This window comes from Gadus chalcogrammus, chromosome 20, assembly GCF_026213295.1.
Source record: "Gadus chalcogrammus isolate NIFS_2021 chromosome 20, NIFS_Gcha_1.0, whole genome shotgun sequence".
Lineage (NCBI taxonomy): Eukaryota > Metazoa > Chordata > Actinopteri > Gadiformes > Gadidae > Gadus > Gadus chalcogrammus.
Genome location: NC_079431.1, coordinates 20,200,622 through 20,221,388, shown reverse-complemented (window position 1 = coordinate 20,221,388; position 20,767 = coordinate 20,200,622). Strand labels below are relative to the sequence as shown.

At 43.6% G+C, this 20,767-nt stretch overlaps 1 protein-coding gene across 1 annotated transcript; it reads right to left on the bottom strand.

The window, feature by feature from the left end:
* Positions 1-108: 108 nt before the first annotated feature.
* LOC130373017 (ribosomal RNA processing protein 1 homolog B-like) lies at positions 109-20,399 on the bottom strand. The gene is made up of 16 exons (XM_056579220.1): positions 19,848-20,399; positions 19,104-19,186; positions 18,681-18,738; positions 17,749-17,834; positions 17,412-17,473; positions 16,982-17,111; positions 12,795-12,859; positions 11,329-11,549; positions 10,475-10,584; positions 5,302-5,399; positions 5,100-5,119; positions 4,780-4,938; positions 2,524-4,166; positions 2,091-2,252; positions 1,747-1,813; positions 109-528 (listed from the first exon to the last, which is right to left on the bottom strand). The coding sequence occupies exons 1-16, from the start codon at positions 19,972-19,974 to the stop codon at positions 323-325; spliced, it is 3,297 nt and encodes a 1,098-aa protein (XP_056435195.1). The 5' UTR covers positions 19,975-20,399; the 3' UTR covers positions 109-322.
* Between the last annotated feature and the right edge of the window lie 368 nt (positions 20,400-20,767).

Sequence of the window (20,767 nt, the reverse complement as noted above, 5' to 3'; positions counted from 1 at the left end):
GTACGAGGCCAGCGCCAATAGAAATGGGTTAGCAGATTCATATGGCTCCCAGGCTAGAACAGCCAAACAGGAATAAAAATGGGAATGCAGAGAGAAAAGTTATTTCAGTGTTTGTTCCTTTTTTTTTTTAATAATGGCTAACTTAGTTCGTGTGTGACAAAATAAAAAAGGGACAGAAAAAGGTTCAATAAAACAGAACATAAATGCTTTATTAAAATGTAGGCATAGGACATTATAAACGTTAACAAGGTCATCTTAATACACAATTTTTCTATCGTTTAGAATGTATACACCGGGAACAGAGAAACATCCGTACAACAGCCTAGAAAAAGTCGTCGGCCGTGGGTCTCCGGTTGGGGGTACCGTTGGGGGATTTCTTGCTGGGTTTGGGGGTCTTCCTGAAGACCATCGGAGACGTTGGAGCTGGACTCTTCAACACCCCAAACTTGGGTTTCTGTGTGGGGTCGAAAGGCACTCGCGACGGCCCCTCCGGGCTCAGCAGCAGGCTGCGGTCTGACTTCCTGAACTCTGCGGCGGGGAGAGAAGAGGGGTCTTGACATCAGCAGTGACATTGGCATGGATGTCAGCAGTGACATAAGTTACACATTCCCTGCCTACATACGTGAGCACTATGCATAGTTGAAAAGTCTAAAAACTAGGGCTGTAACGATACAAACTCATGATTCAGTTTGTATCACGATTTTTGACCCACGGTTCGATACATCCCATGATTTTTTTAAATTTAAAAAGCATTTTATTCAAACAACACTTATATACCAATTAACTTAATGTAACATTTAATAGCAAATAATTTGGAATACTGAACAGATTTGAACAGGGAGAACAGAAAGAATACTATTAAAGTATAGCTAAATTAATAAAGAAATAACCTAAGATTGCAGTTGGAGGATGCTTTTTGCTGTTTGGTTGGTTTAGTCAAATATCCTTATTAGCGCTTCTTATTAGGCTATGTAGCTTAAATAATGACATAATCAGGCAGTATAGAATGCAACATGTTTAATAGCCTAACTTTCAATAGATGGGGAAAAACATGAACGTCTAACATGAACGTCGCAATAACGGGGCATAGTGTTACGAGCAGCATATGTGTGTGCGCGAGAATGGCAGTGTGCGTATCCGTGTGTGAGTGACGTCAGCGAGTGAGTGGACGAGCGAGGAGAGCGAGCGAGGAGAGCGAGCGGTAGCGCGCGTGTCTAGTGAAGAAGCGAACGAGTCCGGTAGAATAAAGTACCCATCCTGTCAATAATCGGTGGCCGCTTCATTCTGACCTATAAGAGACAAACTGCCAGTCAAATCACACAAAATAGAGACAGGATCACAGGCAATTTTTTTCACGCTTGGCCCACTCTGGATAAATGTCGCATATGAGGACATCGACGGCTGTGAGAAATGCAATCCTCTGTGATGACAGCTCTCCGGAGAGCTGTCATCACAGAGAGGGCATCTCGTTGCATACTTACGGCATCGATAGGAGGGCGCGCTGTCAGCAGACTATTATTTAGACAAATTATTAGCACATTTCAATCGGACAATTTGACCGGAGAGTTAGAAAGGGCATATCGCGCTTCTGCCTTCTCACACCGCGAGACAGGTTTGTGGCTTTGAGTGTCGCGATTTCGGTTTCGATACGCGTATCGTTACAGCCCTACTAAAAACCCATTAAAGAAACCAACGTTATTGAAGTCTAATGTGTCAAGAATCCTCCATCAGGTCCTCCTGTTTTACCTGCTGTCTTGTTGTTCTTGAGGCCAAAGGTCACCTTCTTGGCCTCTGATTTTGGAGTCTGGGGCTTCTGTGGAATTGAGTCATTTAAAAGAAAGACCGAACATTATCGGTGCATTCTACATTCCAATTATAAGCTTAGCACGCTCATGTAGCTGGTGTAAAAGCAGTATACATTTCTTAAGCATTCAATTCCAAAAATCCTAAAGTTTAAAAAAAGGTGTAGGTGATTTTAAGGTGCCAAGTGTTAACACTGGACGGTCTTCACACGTGGAACGCGTGGGCGATCAATGATCTGTGTGTGAAATTAGTGTGCAGTTTTCCTTTATGTCTCCTGTGGGCTGTACCTTGGAGCGCGGCATGCCGGGGGTCCCCTTGGTCTTAAAGAAGAGGGGCGCGGGGATGATGGTCTTCTTCTGGAAGCTGATGAGTGCCTTGCCTGGGCTCTTGGGCTTCTTCCCGGGGGACTTGGTGGAGCTCAGAGGGGTCGAGGGAGTCTCCACAGCACCCTGGAGACAACAACCATGAATAAACACATAGTTCATCCATGTCTATATAAATGCATTACAAAAACCTTGATGTGCAAAACTAAAATTGAACTGTCTTACAGACGGCAGAGAGCATTTTTGTTGGACACAGCATTTGATTGCTGGCATTCAAATGTAAACTTGCTTCACATGTGACCATTACAAAGAGTGTAATTATAACGAAACAAGCAATGCTTCATATTCTACTGACTTAAGGCCAAAGCAATAACGACGAGTAACGAGTTATAATTACATTCTGCAGCTTGCTCTTCTTCTTGCTGGCAAGGCCGTTAAGGCTCCCGGCCGCCTCCACCTCCACCTCGTCCGCCTCAAACTCAAACGTCACCGGGATCTTCCTCTTCTTCTTCTGGGACAGAGGGGTCGCAGGAGTCTCCTGGACCTCTACGACTTCCTCGGCTGGTGCTCTCTCCTTCTTCAGTTTCTTCTTTGAGGCCGTCGTTGCTGCTGCGACCAGTGGTGCCATTTGGTCCGGGCTGGGTTCGGCTGCCGTCGGTTCAGAGGCCTCCTTTTTCACGCAGGCCTTTACCTTCTTCTTCCTCTTTGGTGCCGGCGTGATGACATCAATGATGTCATCGGCGGGAGATTCTGCTTCCTGTTTGCTGGCGTTTTTCTTGATCTTTTTTGGAGTCACCAAGTCTTTTGTGGGTTGCTTTGGGTCGCCGACAGCCTCACTCTCCGCCTGACCTTCGACCCCTACTGCTGATATCTTCTGCTTCTGCTTCTTCTTGGCCGGTGTCACCGCGGCCTTCTTGGCCGATGTGGCCGGTGTCACCGCAGCCTTCTTGGCCGGTGTCACCGCAGCCTTCTTGGCCGGTGTCACCGGTGTCACCTCAGCCTTCTTGGCCGGTGTCACCGCGGCCAGTGTCACCGGTGTCACCGCAGCCTTCTTGGCCGGTGTCACCGCGGCCGGTGTCACCGGTGTCTCCGCGGCCTTCTTGGCCGGTGTCTCCGCGGCCTTCTTGGCCGGTGTCTCCGCGGCCTTCTTGGCCGGTGTCTCCGCGGCCTTCTTGGCCGGTGTCTCCGCGGCCTTCTTGGCCGGTGTCTCCACGGCCTTCTTGGCCGGTGTCTCCACGGCCTTCTTGGCCGGTGTCTCCGCGGGAGCCTCCAGGATCGTGGTTTCAGCGGTTTCTGTCTGGGCTTCCTCCATCGGGGTGTGCGTCGTCAGGGATTTGCGTGATCGACGTTTATTCACCTTTTTCGGCGGCTTAGTTTCAACCATGTCGGCTGTCAAGTCTACCGCCGTCTCAACGAGCGGGATGGGTGTGGCCTCCGCTTCCTCAGCAACAGCCACGACAACAAGAATGTCCTCATTCTTGTGGGTCAAGGTGGTTGGTTCAACAGCAGGGGCGCACCCTGGCTCGTCGGTCCCCACACCGCCTTCTCCCTCCTTGGGAGCTGCTGCTGCTGGTGGTAGCAATTGCTCCCCTGCTTGGCTCTTTGGCTCCACAGCAGTGATAGACTTTTTCCTCTTCTTCCCTCTTTGGGACGAGGTTTTTACAGATTCGCTGTCGCCGTCCCCTGTAGCCGGAGGATCCAATTGGTCAGCTGCTTCCACCGGAGCTGGAGACTGTTCTAATGGGTCTTCTTTGACGGCCTGTGTTGCCACCTGGGCCACCTTCGCCTCAACCCCGGCGGCCACCTTCGCCTCAACCCCGGCGGCCACCTTCGCCTCAACCCCGGCGGCCACCTTCGCCTCAACCCCGGCGGCAACCTTCGTCTCAACCCCGGCGGCCACCTTCGCCTCAATCCCGGCGGCCTCAACTGCATCGCCGCCCGCCTTCTTTTTCTTCTTCTTCCTCTTCTTCTTAGTGGGTTCCACATCGTCCTTCACAGAGTTCTGATTGTTCTCTCCGTTGATGGACTCCGTTTTCTTCCCTGGAATAAAAGCTGTGGTCAGTTTACAGCAACCGCAAAACTATAACATTGCCCCCATTTATTTTTACTAGTGCTGTCAAGCGATTAAAATATTTAATCGCGCTTAATCGCATTAATGTCATAGTTAATGCACGATTAATCGCGATTAATCTCAAATGTTTTTTCTATTCTAAATATCCCTTGATTTCTATGTCCCATTAATTTCTCATTTTAATGCTCTTATCAACATGGATAAGTGCATCGGCTTGCCTTGTGCAAATGTTTTTTTATTGATAACAACATTGGCATATACTGATCAAAACAGGACGATACAAAAAAAAAGCCTCTAATGCAATTAAATGATGAACATACAAACATACTGCCTTGAACATAGCAGTCAGGCTACTGCTTCTTTGTTTTGAGCCCAAAAAAAATAAAAAAGATACAAGAATTGCGAAGCTCGTTATAAATCATCTTAGCGTATAGTTCCTCCGTATTCTCAGGCCTTCACCTCGACAGCACCTGCTGGCCATCCTAGCTGAAGGCAACCTGTCCAGCCTTAGTGTTCTGGGTGCAGAGCTTACCAAACCCCTCGCTATTTTCATTGACGTTCCAAATGCGAAAACATAATTACCGCTCTTTTTCTTCTTTTTCGCTGTGGGGACCTCCTCCTCTTCTTCTTCTTCATCCTCCTGCCTACGACTCTTCCTCTTCAACTTCTTCCTACTGCCGAACATTTCATCGTCCTCATCTGTGGAGACCTCCTCAGGGTAATCGTCCTGAGGAAAGACCCCTGGAGGGAGGGAGAGCCAGCAAGAGAGCGATAGAACCGTATGAGAGACATAAACACATTGGAGGGGGGAGTGAGTGTGAGAGGAGCAAAGTTAGAGGGGGTAAGACGGCAGCGGAAAAGAAACATGAATTCCACACGCACACACTCTCCGGGAAACTCACCTTCACTCAGGTCCCGCAGTCTGGCATCAACAAAAAACAAGAGATGAATTAATGGATAATTCCGTCATCAATGATTATGTGGAACATTGGTCAACTCCAAAGTTAATTGCAGGCGTTGACTTGAATCTACCTTTTTAAAAAGATGTTTGGTATTATCTGACCACTTGGTGTTTAATGAGAAGCAGTTTGCTCTTCTACTTACATTTTGATAATTTTGTAAAGTCTTTGCCTGTTGTGGCTCGGGGAGTTTCCTCGACTTGCAAACTCAAACAGCTTGTCTGCCAGGGCAGCGTAGTCAAACTGAAACAGAGAGAGACACATTGCATAAGGCCCAAAAATCAGTCTTTACCCCGAGGATGATAGACATCCCCCCGAAAATCACAGAGAAACTGCTCTCAAGCAGGTCCTCACGATGAGTGAATAATGGACGGTAGGATCTGGGTGAAAAAGTATCACAATAATTATGGAGAATTTTAAACCGTATCGATTAAGATCACGACATGCTTTTGAATTCAAAATGGCACATGTAACAGTCTAACTGAGGGTCATGAAATGGTTTCTTTGCATTGAACCTCTTCACACAAGGCCCCTTTCTGAACATAATTAGTTCATCATCTCACCAACTACAATGGCTAGAATATATAATCTTGGTACCAGAAGAAAGATGACACTTTGGATAATACCAAGTCCGAGTGAATAAAACCTTCCTCCTCAAGTACATTTCATGTTTTAGAGTGAATACCACATAGTGCTAGTCCTATTTGATGCATATAAAGTAAAATAGAGCCTTCCTTCTCATTTGGCGAAAATCGGATCCATGGAATCCAGCCTGCCTCGCAGCGCGAATTGAAATCGCGCGCAAGGCAGCATGGCTATAGCCAGGCTATTTCGGCGGCGGGACACGTTCAGAATTCCATTCATAAATTGACAGACGCGACTGTGACGTGAATTGTCTGGCTGGCTGAAATTTGAGAGGGGTTCTGGAAGTGTCCATGGTAAGATTTGTGTAACCGACGAGAGAGAGGTGTGATCAGTTAAGCATGACGAAGGAGAAGTGTATGGAAGTAAATCAGTGCCATCGGATTTTGAAAATAAAAATTATTTACCATTATTGTTTTATAGGGACAAACTAGGGATGGGCACGAGTAGTAAATTCCAAACTCGAGTGATCGAAGGAATTCCTCGAGGATCAATCGAGTACTCGTTAAATCAAATCTATTTTTAGAATGCAACGCATCTGCAGCAGGAATAGGCCTGATGATGAACGGCAATATTACCAACCAAACATGTAATGCTTATTCTCCATCAAAACAGTCAGAGTTATCAGAGTATTCATTATTTATTTTTGCAAACGTTCAAAACACATTTTCCTTACAAAAATAAATATGCGTCTCACAATTTAAATCACGTCGAACCAAGGCCTGTAACAGTTTAAAAAAAACGAAACAAGTAGCCTAACCATTGCAAATAAATGCTTAAAGCTGCAAATAAAACGCCAGCAAATGGACTATGGAAATACTCAGCGTTGTGAACTTCTCTACACGCCCGGGATTACAGCTGCGTCTTGCGGCGGTGAAAATAGCCGACACACTTTCACTGTTGCTGCGGGTCTGCTTTCCCGAACTCACCGTTGTGTTTCAGGAGCATATGTTGCCGCATAGTACTTTCTGGTAGCTCGATTTCGCTTGGCATATTTTACATTTCACCTTATGATCTCCTATTTCTTTAAAGTATTTCAATTCTTCGCTGCGGTTTGCTTTAACCGCCATCTCTTAACTTTTTGAATTCTGGCGTGCCTGCACACGGCACGGAACGCGCCATGGAAATGGATGCATTTAATTTTCTTAGTGCCCACGTCATGCGTTAGTGGCGCCGACAGAAAATTGATACATTTGCTTCAGAAAACTTTGTTTGTGTGTATATGCAAACATCGAGTTTGCCTGTCCACCAACCGATTTCATTTGTAACGAGGAGTACTCGAGTAATCGATTCCTCACGCCCATCCCTAGGACAAACATTAACAAATTTCTCCTACAGGTGATAGATAAAGTTCTATCTCTAGACTATTGAACAGAAAGAAAGTGTTTTTTCTGAATATTAGTGTTAAGGGCCAATAATGCTTACTATCATACGTTTGTAACCATGTCTGTGGACAAATTTGTATTTTGTCACATGTAAATATAAAAAAACGAATTGACTTATGATGGCGTAGCCATGCATGTTGTTTGATTGTTAATATGTCAATTTGTTACTTAACATGGCAGATACCTGTGTATTGTTTATCGGTAAGAGTGTAACGTTTTCAACTCAGTTCCTTGGTAGAACCTACTTACAGTAAAAATCACTTCTGATGGAAAAAAGATGTGTATGAAAAACACTTTTCTTATCTATTGTTACCATTATATTGTTCAAAATGTATGCATTTATTAAAAAAATATATATAGCGTATAAAAAGTGGCTGGTAAAAAAGATGAGTGGCTGGTAGATTTTTTAAATCCACCTGCCACAGTGCACACCTCCATTCAGTGCATTACTCGGAGTACGCAGAACAGTTAGCGGCTGAGGAAGAGCCACGGTCAAAGAATTGTCTTTTTGAGACTTAAAATAGCAGTGTGTGTGTGTATTTGAATGATTGAACATCAGCTTCTTCATTAAACATCATTGCTTGAATATTTCTGGCGTTATATCTTACCTATTTATATAAGTTTTGTATTGATTTGGTAAAACTTGTTGCAAATGTTACATAAAAGATTTGGTTGACGCGCCCTCTAGTGGACGCGGGACGTAGGCCTAATAATAAGATGGTATCGGTGTATATAATGATATAATTAAAAAAAACAAAAACATTAAAATATTCATTAAATATAAACATTAAAATATTCGAATATTATTTGAATATTCAACATAAGAAGCATTAGAAATTCGAATATGATTTGAGGGGAGGATTGACAGCCCTAATATGGGACCACATTCCAAATCAGCGCGCTTGAGCTTCCGTTTTTCCAAAGGCGAGCAGAGCACCTAGTGCTCTTTTTACACCGAATGCAAGTTTTAGCCACTGGGGGACCATAGGCAAGCTAGGGGAACTCATTTATGTTAGAAAGCCTAATAAAGTGAGATTTTCATGCCATGGGACTTTTAAGGCAATTATATTATAACTAATCGGCCACAGTGCACCCCACTCTACCCGGTAGCCTAAATATAACCCCAGTTCTGTTCTGAGGAAGTCAAAGGGTTTCAGAATGCTCATGGTCCGAGTTGGATGCAGATATGGCTGAGATCAATGTAAAGTTGGTCACATCAGACGAGCCAACGAGCATCGCGATGGGCCGTATGGACTCAGTTTAAAGTAACGTATGTCTTCAAACTTCGTCTGGGCAATAAGGAAAAAATCAATGATAAAAAAAAAAAATTATCATGGCCATAGTCTCGTCAATGTGTGGGAAACACTGAACAGTGTTTTTCTAAAAACAAAGTTGATTTAATGTAAACTAATTTCATGTACAGGAGCATAAAGCACCAATACATATTGAGATAGCTGGTGGTGAGCTTGGATGGTTATGATATTATGGCTAATAATAATAAAAATAAAAAAATAAGACAAAAAAAAAAAAATTCATTTTTTTGGCCGGTTGTTGGCCTGGCGGGGGCGCTCGTTGGCCTGGCGGGCCGCCAGGCCTGAACAATGGTAGGGGAAACACTGAACGGGTAACAATGTATGACGCAGCCAAGCATGCCAAGGCGGTCAGTAATAGTCCAGAGGGAAACCGTTCGGGGCCCATTACATAAGATACTAATTTATTAACTCATTATTTTGCAATCAACGTCTTAAAAAAGAAAAGCTTTCCGAGTAAACAAAGCCTTCAAAACTGCCTGTTTAGTTAGGCTGCATCCGGACACTCATACTTGACTGCTATATAGTAGGCATTTTGTATTGCGTCACAAATATAGCGCGTTCGAATGCTCAGTACGCATTGTGTAGTAGGCAAAAAGTTTCCGAATGCCTACTACCTCAACAGGATACAACGGTAGGTCACTACACTATCCCACAATTCAGCCGGAGTCTGGTAACCGAAGAAGAAGAACGACGCGGTGAAAAAAACCAAAACGCGTCGTTTTGCCGGCATCTGATGTTCAGCGCACAGAGTTGAAATACGTCATCTCCAAACACCCGGTGGCGTTTCGGTGGTGTTCGGAGGCGTTCTACGCATAGCTGTAGAACGTACTACATTAACGGTCAAGTAGTAGACACTGAACAGAAATAGTATATCCTTAGTATTCGGATGCACCCTTACGCCGGGATTCCACCGCACGCGTTACGGCCACGGCACGGAACGGCTGCGACTCTTCCCTGCTTGCATTTCCACCGGGCGCGTTACGGCAGCGCAGCGCTGCCTTGCGAGCCAGCCGTATTCACGCGAGAACACGAGATCACGCGATAATCCTAAACCTAATGTACCCACCTTCCACTCCCAAAACGACTGCAATTAAATGCCACGCTTTGTCCTTCCGGCAATTGTCTTTATAAAAAGGATGATTTGATACATAAATGACTTCATGTTGCTGAACTTCGACAATGAGTCTCTTGTCGTCCATGTTGCCGACCCTCGGAGACCCCTTGATTGATTGACTGCTGACCTGGTGCCACCTGTCATGACGTAATAATGTTGATGTGAAGTTGTGATAGGCTACATGAGCTGAGTATTGTGTTTTATTTAGAAAATTTACCTGCTACATTTCGGTGGTAAGCTAGCAGATGAGTGCGCAAATTTGATGTTGTCGATAAGTACGACAGCTCTCTTTTACAAAGACGACAAACGGCCTTGTCTTTGTTTGTGACTTTTCCACCCACGGTGTAAAAGCCAAAATGCTTCCATACGCTGCTTTTTAAATGTGATGGTGTCGTTATGGTCCGCTCAGCACTGTACTCCTCGCAATTCTCCATTTTTAGTAGCAGTTTTTTTAATAGCCGTATCTCGGTTCGCGTTCTCTTCAGTTACGTTTTGTTTCAAAGCCCTCTTGGCCTATCTGTACCGAATGTTGATTCAACATTCGATACAGATAGCCAGGCCAAGAGGGTCGGCAACAGGTCAAACTGATATAAAATGTTAGCGCGCCCTCTGCTGGATCGAAAGCAGACTACTTAAAATGGTCTGAAGTTCTTCAGACCATTTTAAGACGGCAGCACACAGTTCGAATGGAGAATTACACTTCGAATGCCAACTTTTCACCCCACCTTCGAACTAATATTCGAACTTCGAATAAAAAGTGACAGCCCTATTGTACACTAGGGTGTGTTTGCGCTTAGGGTGGTGGTGGGAGTGTGCCGAGTGCTTCACGGTGGTGAGCGTGTGTTCGTGCATCAGCGTCCTAACCTGCAGCACAGGTTCTGATCCTTCATCGTCGGGAAGCTCCGTGTCCGAGATCTCCGACGACTGACCATCATCCTCCTCCTCCTCCTCGTCGTCTACCTTTGATTTAGTTCCTACAGAGAAACCAGTTATCAACACAGGAGGTAAGAACTCGATGCACGGTAAGAGTCTTACATATACGGTCTAACGGTATGCCATTTCTTTCAGTTCCACCCAGCGCACAGCTGAACTGAACAAAAGCCCCCCCTCACCCCCCTGCTAGACTGGGCACGAGCAACAGTTCTTTATTGCAAAGTAAATAGGCTCAAAGGAATATTATATTAACGCCGCCTCTCGATGACGTTAATATCATAAGCTGCGTCCTCCATGCTGATGGAGAGCACTGACTCAAGATTAGCATTGCACTACTGTACGTGAACATAAGTTGCTTTTGATAACATGAAGGTGTGCAGCTGTACAGTTTAGTTTGAGATACCAACTTTCTATGAAAAGGGTGATGGCCTAGTTTAGGTTATTGACCAGGTAAACTAATTTCTCTAAAACATACCCACTTATCATAATCTCCCTCATCAACAAACAGCCATTCGCTACTGTATTTAACATTAATAATTTAATCCTCCAAATACATTGGATGGAGCATAAGCTCGTCTTCACTAGGTTGAGTATGAATAAAGTATGAATATAATGCATATTCGCATCGCGGCTGATGTGCGTGTAGACTTTATTATTCATCAGGCTTGACGTGAAGCATTTCAAATGCAGGTAGGCCGAGGCGAGAAGGGTGAGATCAGTTTGAATATTTGCTACTACCACAGATCTGTGACAATTGTGAGAAAACTTGGATCACCCGGGCTTACCATTGAGCCGTTTCCCCTTTGGTTTCTCTTTGGATTTCTTTCCAACAGGTTGGCCCTTGATCTTCTCTTCCTCCTCCTCATCATCTTGGTCGGCATGACCAGAGTCGGAGTCCGAGTGCTCAGCGGACTTCATCTCCCTGAACAGGTCCTCGATGGCGAAGGGAGCCTGGTCAATGATGGTGCTGAAGATGCTGTTGCAGATGGCCTTGAACAGGGTGTTGCTGAGAAGGGAACACAGGCTTTAAAACAGAGAACGTGGGGTCCATTCACAGCTCTGGCCTTAATGCTCAGTACCCATACAAATATGCAATGGTTTTCAGTGAGGCTAATTTGATGCACTGATAAAACCAACTCAAAATAATATTATTACTATTCTAATTATGTGTCAATTGAACAAGGCAGATACTGAGTGTACCAACTAGCAAACCTAGAGACTGATGTTACGGCCGTGAGCCGTCCGCATTGTCAACCCTCCCTCGCCATGCGCTACCCCTCCTGTTTTTTCCCCAAAGCAGCTCAAGTGGGCGGATCCTTCCGTCCCCGGATTAGCCCTAGCGGCTGTGAGGTGCGGGGCCCAGCCAACCAGAGCGCGACGGCGCCGTGGAGGCGTATAAAAGCCTGATGCGCCTTACAAGCGAGGGCAGACACCTGTAGGGAATCAAGGCGTGTAGTCGCATTCGGTTGAGAGCAAGAGTTTGCAATTGTGTGTTCACAGATTTGGGCCAGGTAAGAAGAATCCCTCTGTACTGATGTTGTTCATTTGCACTCTCATTTAGGTTTGTCACTGTTTAGCCACACTAGATTTAGGGGGTGCTGATCAATTGTATTTCTGTTTTCGTTATGCTAGAGTAGCCAGTTAGGGTTTGTTTTAGGACCATTCGTATTTAGTTATTAGACAGGTAGCTCCATTTTATTTTAAGGAGTTCTCTTTTGGTTATATTTGTTTCTTTGCTTTGACAGCACCTAGCGGCCCTTTTCTGATGATTGTTACTTTCTATTCCTTTGGCGGGTTATAATAAAGCACTAATTACAATCCCAATCCACCGGGTTGTGTGCGTTACTTCCCTTTCCCCTCCCTTAAGGAGTAGGGGTCGTAACACTGAGGTCAACAGAAAAAAGAAAGAAAGGTAGCACCAGAACTATTGATTACATTCATACGGCCACACTATTAATTTCAGGATCATAAAATTCTGATTTTTTGACATGAGACTGACAAGAAAGTTAAACTTGTTGTTACTGAGGAGAGGAAGTTACAGTTACCGATACACAGGGTGTGACTGACCAGGAAAAGAGAAACATATAGGATTATCATAAAGAAAAGCCAGCAATAACTGACCAGGAGTTACAATTATCAAAGTTATCTTATTCTTGTTTCTTCTTTCACCAAGAGTGAAAGAAGAAACAAGAATAAGACATTTCAACGTAAACAGGAAGTCAAGCACATTTAATAAATGGTAAAAACTTACTCCTTGGTTTTGGCCACAATTTTGCAGTAGGGAATGATGAGGGTGAGATTTTGCTCGGCACTGAGCTGCAGAGAGGAGAGAACAGGAGGAGGTCCACGCTATTAATTTCCGCCTGAGTTCAAGTGGAATTCCCTCCCGAGTCATTATTACGGTATAAGTAATTATTACACCACAGTGATAGTAAGCCGAGTTTACCAGATGATGCTACATGAAGGTCATAGTGTAGTGGATATATAGGCGGTGGCCTAAGAAGGCTAACATTTGAATCAAAGCAGTGCAATTAGCTCCATACAAGGGGACAATGGTAACATGAAACTAGCCAGTTACCCTATCACAGATCATAAACATTTGTGGAGAATTTGTATAATTTGGGAATTACTTGTCTTTATTCATTTCCAAGCCCCGAAGTTTTGTAATTGTATAGATAAAAAATAAAGAATATTAGAGTAAGGAAATAATAAAGGATTTTGGTGCCCGACCACACACCAAACCAAATGAGCTATTTGGTAAAGGGAATGGATTCTGTGTACAATATTCTATATCACACATCCACACATGACTTTGGTTTATCAGCAACTCACAGGTACAACGACTAGAGAAAAGGGGATGAAAACTATTTGGGAAATGAGTGTCCGGTCTGACTGGCAGAGGGAAGCGAGGACATGCGAGCAAACAGAAGAGGGCTGTTAGAGGGGGGCCGTTAGTCGGCAGGTAGGTGAGAGCTGTGGTCACAGTTTGGGTCGAGTCAACCTCTTCTTTTGATTCTCCTTTGACAACTTAAAAGAGAGCAGTGGTTGGGGAGGGAAGACGAGTAATTCCTCTATAAGGGATTTAATAAGCAGAGAGAATTGGACTCTCCAGATAGATAAAAGGAGATGATTTTATCCAAAGTAACTTTGCGAATACAGATGGGAATAATTTATGAGCGTTTGACATCTTGCTCAAGGATGCTGAGCCATCGGTGGATTGAAACCAGCACACGGTGTGTCCCGGTATCTTCCGTCAGTATGATACGTCAGCGGTTCCAAACCTTTTTTTACACCACGGACCGGTACCATATAGGACAATATTTTGGCAGACCGGTGTGACATTGTATTCTGTTACCATCATAAAGTGTGACACCAGGGTTCGCTGTTGCATATTTTATGCAACATGCACAAGCGTAAAACACTACTAATAAACAACATAACGCCATCGCTGTGACAGGATGGGTATATTTGTTTTTGAGACCAAAGAGGTTCGAGTCAATACAAAACCGAATGGACGTTCAGGGTCGAGACACAAAAAAAATAGTCTTCGAAACCACAAAGTGCAAGGCTAGACAGTAGGGTTGCCGTGATATACGGTATTACCGGTATTGAGGCCAACACCGACTACTCTGTGTTGCACACCGGCAACACCGAGTTATTTTTTCCAGTAATAGAAAAATAATAATCTGTAAAAATTAATGTAATTATAATCAAGAAAATAAAAAATTGTCAAATAGGCCATAATTCTGCTCTGTGCGGAAGAGAATTGGCACGCTTCCTTACAAGACCGGTAACCATATCAATGCCAGTAAACAAACCCCACAAAGCCCAATCCCTACGAGAGCTCCCCGCGCTACGGCCATCCGGAGGCGCACAGAGCTTTTGGCCGTGATATTAGATTATACTACTATATATAGGACGTTATAAAACGCTGTCACCGAGTGTGAGGAGAGTTGACGGAGAAGATGGCGGTTGACCTAGTTTATACCGGTGTTGACACGAGTGCATTACTCGGTGCGAAAATGTCCACATTTCACATAAGTCATTTCATAGCCATTTCACTCAAGTCATATAAAGTTGAAGCAAATGAAAACGATGACAGCCTGCAGGCATGTGGACAAAGATGTGTTGTGGCAGGCAGACAATTGGCCAATGTCAATGCCTATTCTATTTTTAAATAATTAAACCAATGCCCGTCTTCTGGACAAGCTTGCTTAATCAGTAGCTGCGTTTCCATCTAAAAAGGTGATGCAAATCTTTAGAAAGTTCGCAAAAAAGTAATTCGAATTAGATGCGTTTCCATCAAGTGGTTGGAGCGGAATAGGGTGATGACGTTACACATTGATGTCGGCAGGGTTGCTATGGCCGGTCGTTATTCGGAAATCGGAAAGACTGTCAGCCTGTGTTCAAAGTTCGCTACGTCACAGCTGATTCGCAAAATGTGTTTCCATCGCCCATTTTGCGAATTTACTCCGTTTCGCATTTCTCAAAAACCACCTCAAGCGAGCGGATAAACTTTTTTGCAAATTAGAGGATTTTGATGCGAATTTTGGTGTTTCCATCACCGTTTACTGATTCGATACTTCAAAGTTCGCATTAAATTAGGGGGATGGAAACGCACCTAATGATTTGGTTTAGCTACTTTTCAAGGCAGCAATAAAATGAAAATAAGTCAATTAATTCAAAGGCGGCATCAACTTCACACCATCCATACTGTCAATTTGTACAGAAAACGAGTATAAAATATACTCGTACTGGATATACTCAATGTAGAGCTGCAACATTGACAACCAATTCTGTATTCTCGGATGGAGCCATTGATATCAACCGCTTCCTCTGCCAAGCTCCATACATCCACACAAAGCTTTATCCTATACAATTATCAGGGTTTATACAGAAATTCTTGAGTTGAATTTACGACGGAATTGTATTCCGATTGAGCCGTATATATGATAATTTTTTATTCTGATTGAGCTGTTCTTCCACTTCTAATCGGATCAGAAGTGTCCATGTAAACGCGGCTGTCTACCGGTCACGTCAAAATCCATACCGTAGCGCAAATTCACACCAGTTTTTACTTTCTATACAGGGATTATCAGTCTACGTCGCTCCCCGCTCTACAAGCCTGTCATAGGCAGAAAGAGACGAGCGACAAGAGCCGCAATCATGTCTTGTTGTGCGGTTGGTTGCACAAACCGTTTTAATAAGACTGATTATCCCATTTATTCTACTTCTTGCTTGCCAACATAATAAAACAATTCAAATACTTCACTGATCATGCTTTTTCTTATTGCATGCTTATTAAATGTATACTCTGTTTGAGTTAATCTCCCTCAAAAAGTAGACCCCTTTAATTACGATCGATCAAACAGCTTTTTGACACCTCAAAGGGCATTATCCCGCTTATACCGGTCACTTGCCAATGAAAAGGAATTAAGATCATTCATTTATATTTTCATGTGTTTTACAATCCATATGTAAAGTTTTTCACATAAATAGGACGGACCTTAGCTACGACTTGGGAGGTATTTTAGTCAGCTGAGCTAGAGAGCCAACGTTACATTTATAATTTGAAAATCGTCCCAGCCTTTATACCACAGATACTATAGGGTCTATAGACTCTATAGCATATAACCGCGTTTTCTGATTACAGTTTAATGTAACAGTAAGCTGACAACATTGCTAATTAACACCGCAACTGCAAATTAACCACACAGGGATAACCGTGGCAACCGGTCAAACAAATTTTATTTTTGCAATCATTCTTTAAAGATCGATTCCTCCAGCCAGAGGTCCGAAAATTAGCATTTCCCCATTCTTTCAAATTACTTTGAACTAACAGAAGCGAACTCACGAAGTGGGTATAAACCACCTGACGTCTCCGCCCGTTGCAGCAGTGTGAACTGCCCAGTTTTAGAACGTCGCAGCCCGTCTCGTCAAAAGGAGACGCAAGGAGTTGCGACGCAAATCTTTGGTCTGAACAAGCCAGCCAGTTTGTTTCAGCGCACGCACCACGTGACATCATTGATATCTCTCAGGTCCTAATCGCAACATAAAAATAAATTCACACAAGTTTTAGAAATTTTAGGAGATAGGCCTGAATAACACCAATTGAAAAACTCATAGGCCTTGTTGGAAATGTAATACCTCGTCAGATGACGTTTATTACTTTTTAATAATTTTTAATGGCCTTAATTTGGGCTAATTTCATTTACTACCTTTTAATACCTTTAACAACCCCGCGGAAACCCTGATTATCCCTACCTTGTTTTATGAGCCCCAAGCGGTGAATACAAGTGATACCAGTGTTTAAAAGGCAGTAATACTGGTGTCAAATTTGATGCTGTTACATGCCCAGCAAGTAGCATTCTTTGCCTTGGAATCCAACACCCTAGTTGCTACTCTTTCTCTTTCTTCTCTTTGTGTTAGCGCGTTTACCTCGTCTGAGCCGACCCGTGCCAGCTCCGTCAGGTAGAGGTCCAGGATGTGGTACTGCAGGCCAGAAGGTGCTGTGCCATTGCCCTGAAGCACCTGGGAGGTCAGCATCTCCAAAAATCTGTTGACCAAGCTGAGGAACCGTAGCGGAGAACACCGTCACTAGCCAGGCTACCAGTGGTGCATGTTCTTTAAATAACAGTTCTCAACCCATCAACTGGATTTACACTTCTACACCAAGCACATCTGCCAACCTCTACAACAAGAAGCAGGGACAACACTAATCCTCACAGAGCTGCATGCATTTATCAGAGCCGGGATGATCCTCTGGAACATCTAGCCGTGACTGCCCTAACATTTTGGTATTAAGTCGTTCATTGTGCATCCATTGATGGGACATTAATATATATAAAAAATAAATAAAAAAACATACCTGGCCTCCCACTCCCTCTTCTTCAGCATCTCAAACGTCTGCCTGAATACAAAACGCACCAGCTGCCAAAGACAAAAGGAAGGATGGTGTTAAATAACAAGCATCTCACAGAAACTGTCACTTCATCTGGCAAACAATGTCCTTTGCTCAGTAATTAGTAGAGTAGATATTGTTAGATGATTTTGAGAATGTCAAGCCGTTCATCACAATCAACCTAACTTAACACATCGCCTCAAAACGGAACATTTCAAAGCAAGCCTGAACAATGTTTGGCCTTGAAGGCTTAGAATACCCAAAAAGGAATGGAATGAAACAGTTGCATTGAGCCCATACTTACTTGGTAGAACTTGTCCATTCGTAACCTGTCGATGCCAGTCCATTCTCTTTTGACAGTCTGCAGGAAGGCTTCCAGGTACAAAAACTCTGGATACAATTGAAGAGGAGTTAAACCATTTCAGTCACTTGTCCACTACAGAAGATGTTGACAATAAAGTAGATACTTTCCAAGGCATGAGTGGCACTTAAATACACCTAACATAAGGTCCACGCAGAGACCAAAAACAGACTTGTTCATGATGTAAAAGAGGGTAAGCTAACACCTAAAGTGGATGATAATGTGGTGCTACACCACCGAGAACCTAAATACACCTGTGCTATGTTCCAATATCCATACTATCCGTACTTACTAGCCTTAGTTTGAGTACGTAGGGCGTTCCAATTCAGATCGGGCGAAAATAAGTGTACTGAAAGGACCCGGATGGTGTACTCAAAACGGTCAAATCGCGAACTGTGGAGCGATGTAAGCTTTTCGCACTCAACGGCAGCCATCTTAGCTACGTAGCGGAAGAGGGCGGAGCCAGGCCGAGCCAGAATCTGCGCATTTTCCACATAGCCTGCATTAATATTCATTTTGTAGCTTTTATAGCTTTTTATAGCTGCTAGGCGTAAAGAGTTCACCGTTCAAAGCGGGATGTTTATTGGAGGGGAGGAGCCGCGGCAGCAGCCGTGATCGTAATTTCCGGTTAGTGAACCATGGAGTATTCAATTTGGAACAACGCTGATATCTGAAAATTAGCACACTTAGTGAGTGCGGATAGTGTAATACGTTTAAGTTAAGTTTAAAACATCTTATAACCCATTTCCACAACGTTTTAGAGTTTCTCTGACAGTCCAATCATACAACCACAAAACTATTACAACATATCCTAAATGATTTGACAGATTTAACAGACATTTAATGGCTTATGAATTTAAATGAATGCAACTTACGGCCATCTGCGCTTTGGAAGCAGTGAAACAGACTTGAGATCTGATTTGAAAGCTCCTCCTAGGGTTCAACCAAATAAGCAAAGATTAGTAATATTTAATTTTATAAGTTTCTAAAAGATGAGTTGGGACTTGTCCCTTTTCATTACGTCAAACTCTTGAGTGTCAATCCAAGTACTACTTTGTCTGTGTTCCTATTTATTTCATTTTAATTTACAGGAACTACAGTAGGGACCCAAAGAGTGCCTCAATACATGACCAATATAAAAATAAATGGGGGCGTTGAAAAATATGCATCATTAGACACAAATACATCAAATGTATTCATAGTCATTGAAAAATTATCTTAAAGGGGGTGATTAACTTGGACAAATCTGAGTTGTCATTGATCCTTTTGAGTTCAGACAGCAAGAGCTCCGCTTGTACCTGTAGGAGTGGTTTATCCTGCATCCACAGGCAGTAGAACAGCCCCTTCCATAGCTTCAGTAGCTCCTCACTGCTAAACCCACCTGCAGACAGGACGGGGAAAAAAAAACACATGTTCAAGAAATTGGCACATGAAATAATCACCATCAACATTGGGATCCATCTTAGCATCAAGTGACTTGCTGAACTAAAAAAAAAAAACCAGTTCAACCGTTGATCACATCACCTGGTGCTCACGATCTAGGCGCTTTTGAAGGTATGCGCATCTCAATGCGTTACCGCAACATCAAACAGCTATACAAGCAACTTGCACAGATGGCATGACATCTCTATGCAGGAGGACTCCACACATTACTTTGTGGTACGGTAACGGTTCAGAGCCAACAGCATCATAACGCAATCCCGATGCGCGTCGTACCTTCTAGGATACAGAAGATGACGAACGTCCAGAGAAGTGAACCATACTATTCATATTATCAATTTATAAAAGAATGCCAAGGCCGCCACATGCGATTAATCCCATGTGGACGAGCAGCGTCGCTGCTACCTTAGCCTCCGACAATCACCCAAAAAATTACCACCATGCGTTCTGCTTCGCCTATATTAGATACGTGTCAGTTACGTTTGTATTTTCTATTAGCCTACATAAAATACCCCTAGTTCCATACAGTTACACATTGTCTATGACGTGCGTGAGCGCTGGTTAGCTTGGCAGAGCTAACATGATCCACGCAGGTGACCTACCTTTACTCTTATGGGACCTGACGATGATATATTTCCTCAGCTTCTTTATGGCCTTGGATCGAATCGGCTTCTCGTTGGAAGCCAATCTTTGAGCGAACTGGATTTCTGGTTCTTGTAGCGCCGCCATGTCTCCACTTCTTCACGTGGAAACACACTTCAGCCTTTCTCTTTTTTTTTTTTACTCCACTGCACACGTTTTCCACCCGGCGCAGATTGATGACGACACATACAAGTGCCTTGCAGAGCCCGTCTCATATTAGACATTCTCTGCTTTTAGACAGTATTGCCAGATTGGGCGGGAAATATGTTGTCCCAATCTGGCAACGTTGGCCATAGATGTTAGTTGCTGACGCCGTTGCAAATCATCTATATATATATACACAAGCAGGCTGCATCCGAATACTCATACTTGACTGCTATATAATCATCAGCATCTGTAGTACGTCACAAGTATAGCGCGCTCAGAACGCATTGTGTAGTAGTCCAAAGGTTTCCGAATGCGTACTACCGCCAACAGTATACAACGGCAAATACAAAATCGGTAAATTATCGCAGGTGACTTTAATTTTGCCGGCATCTGCTGTTCAGTGCACAGAGGGGAAATACGTAATCTCCAAACATCCGGTGGTGTTCGGAGACGTTCTACGCATAGCTGTAGAACGTACTACAACGGTCAAGTAGTATAGTATATATTGTTGCTTAAGGCACACTCATTAACGACAAAATGTCAAACTGGCACTGCATGTTGAAAAGGTTGCTGTACACTGTGCAGAAATAGTATTATTCGGATGCACCCAGATATCTACGGCGGCGTCTAGAACGTCCGCACCATCTTGCCAGTCAGCTGCTCACCCATAACATGTACTTTTTAATAACCATAACTTGCTCAATTTTCAACAATTTTCAACCGATTTACAAAC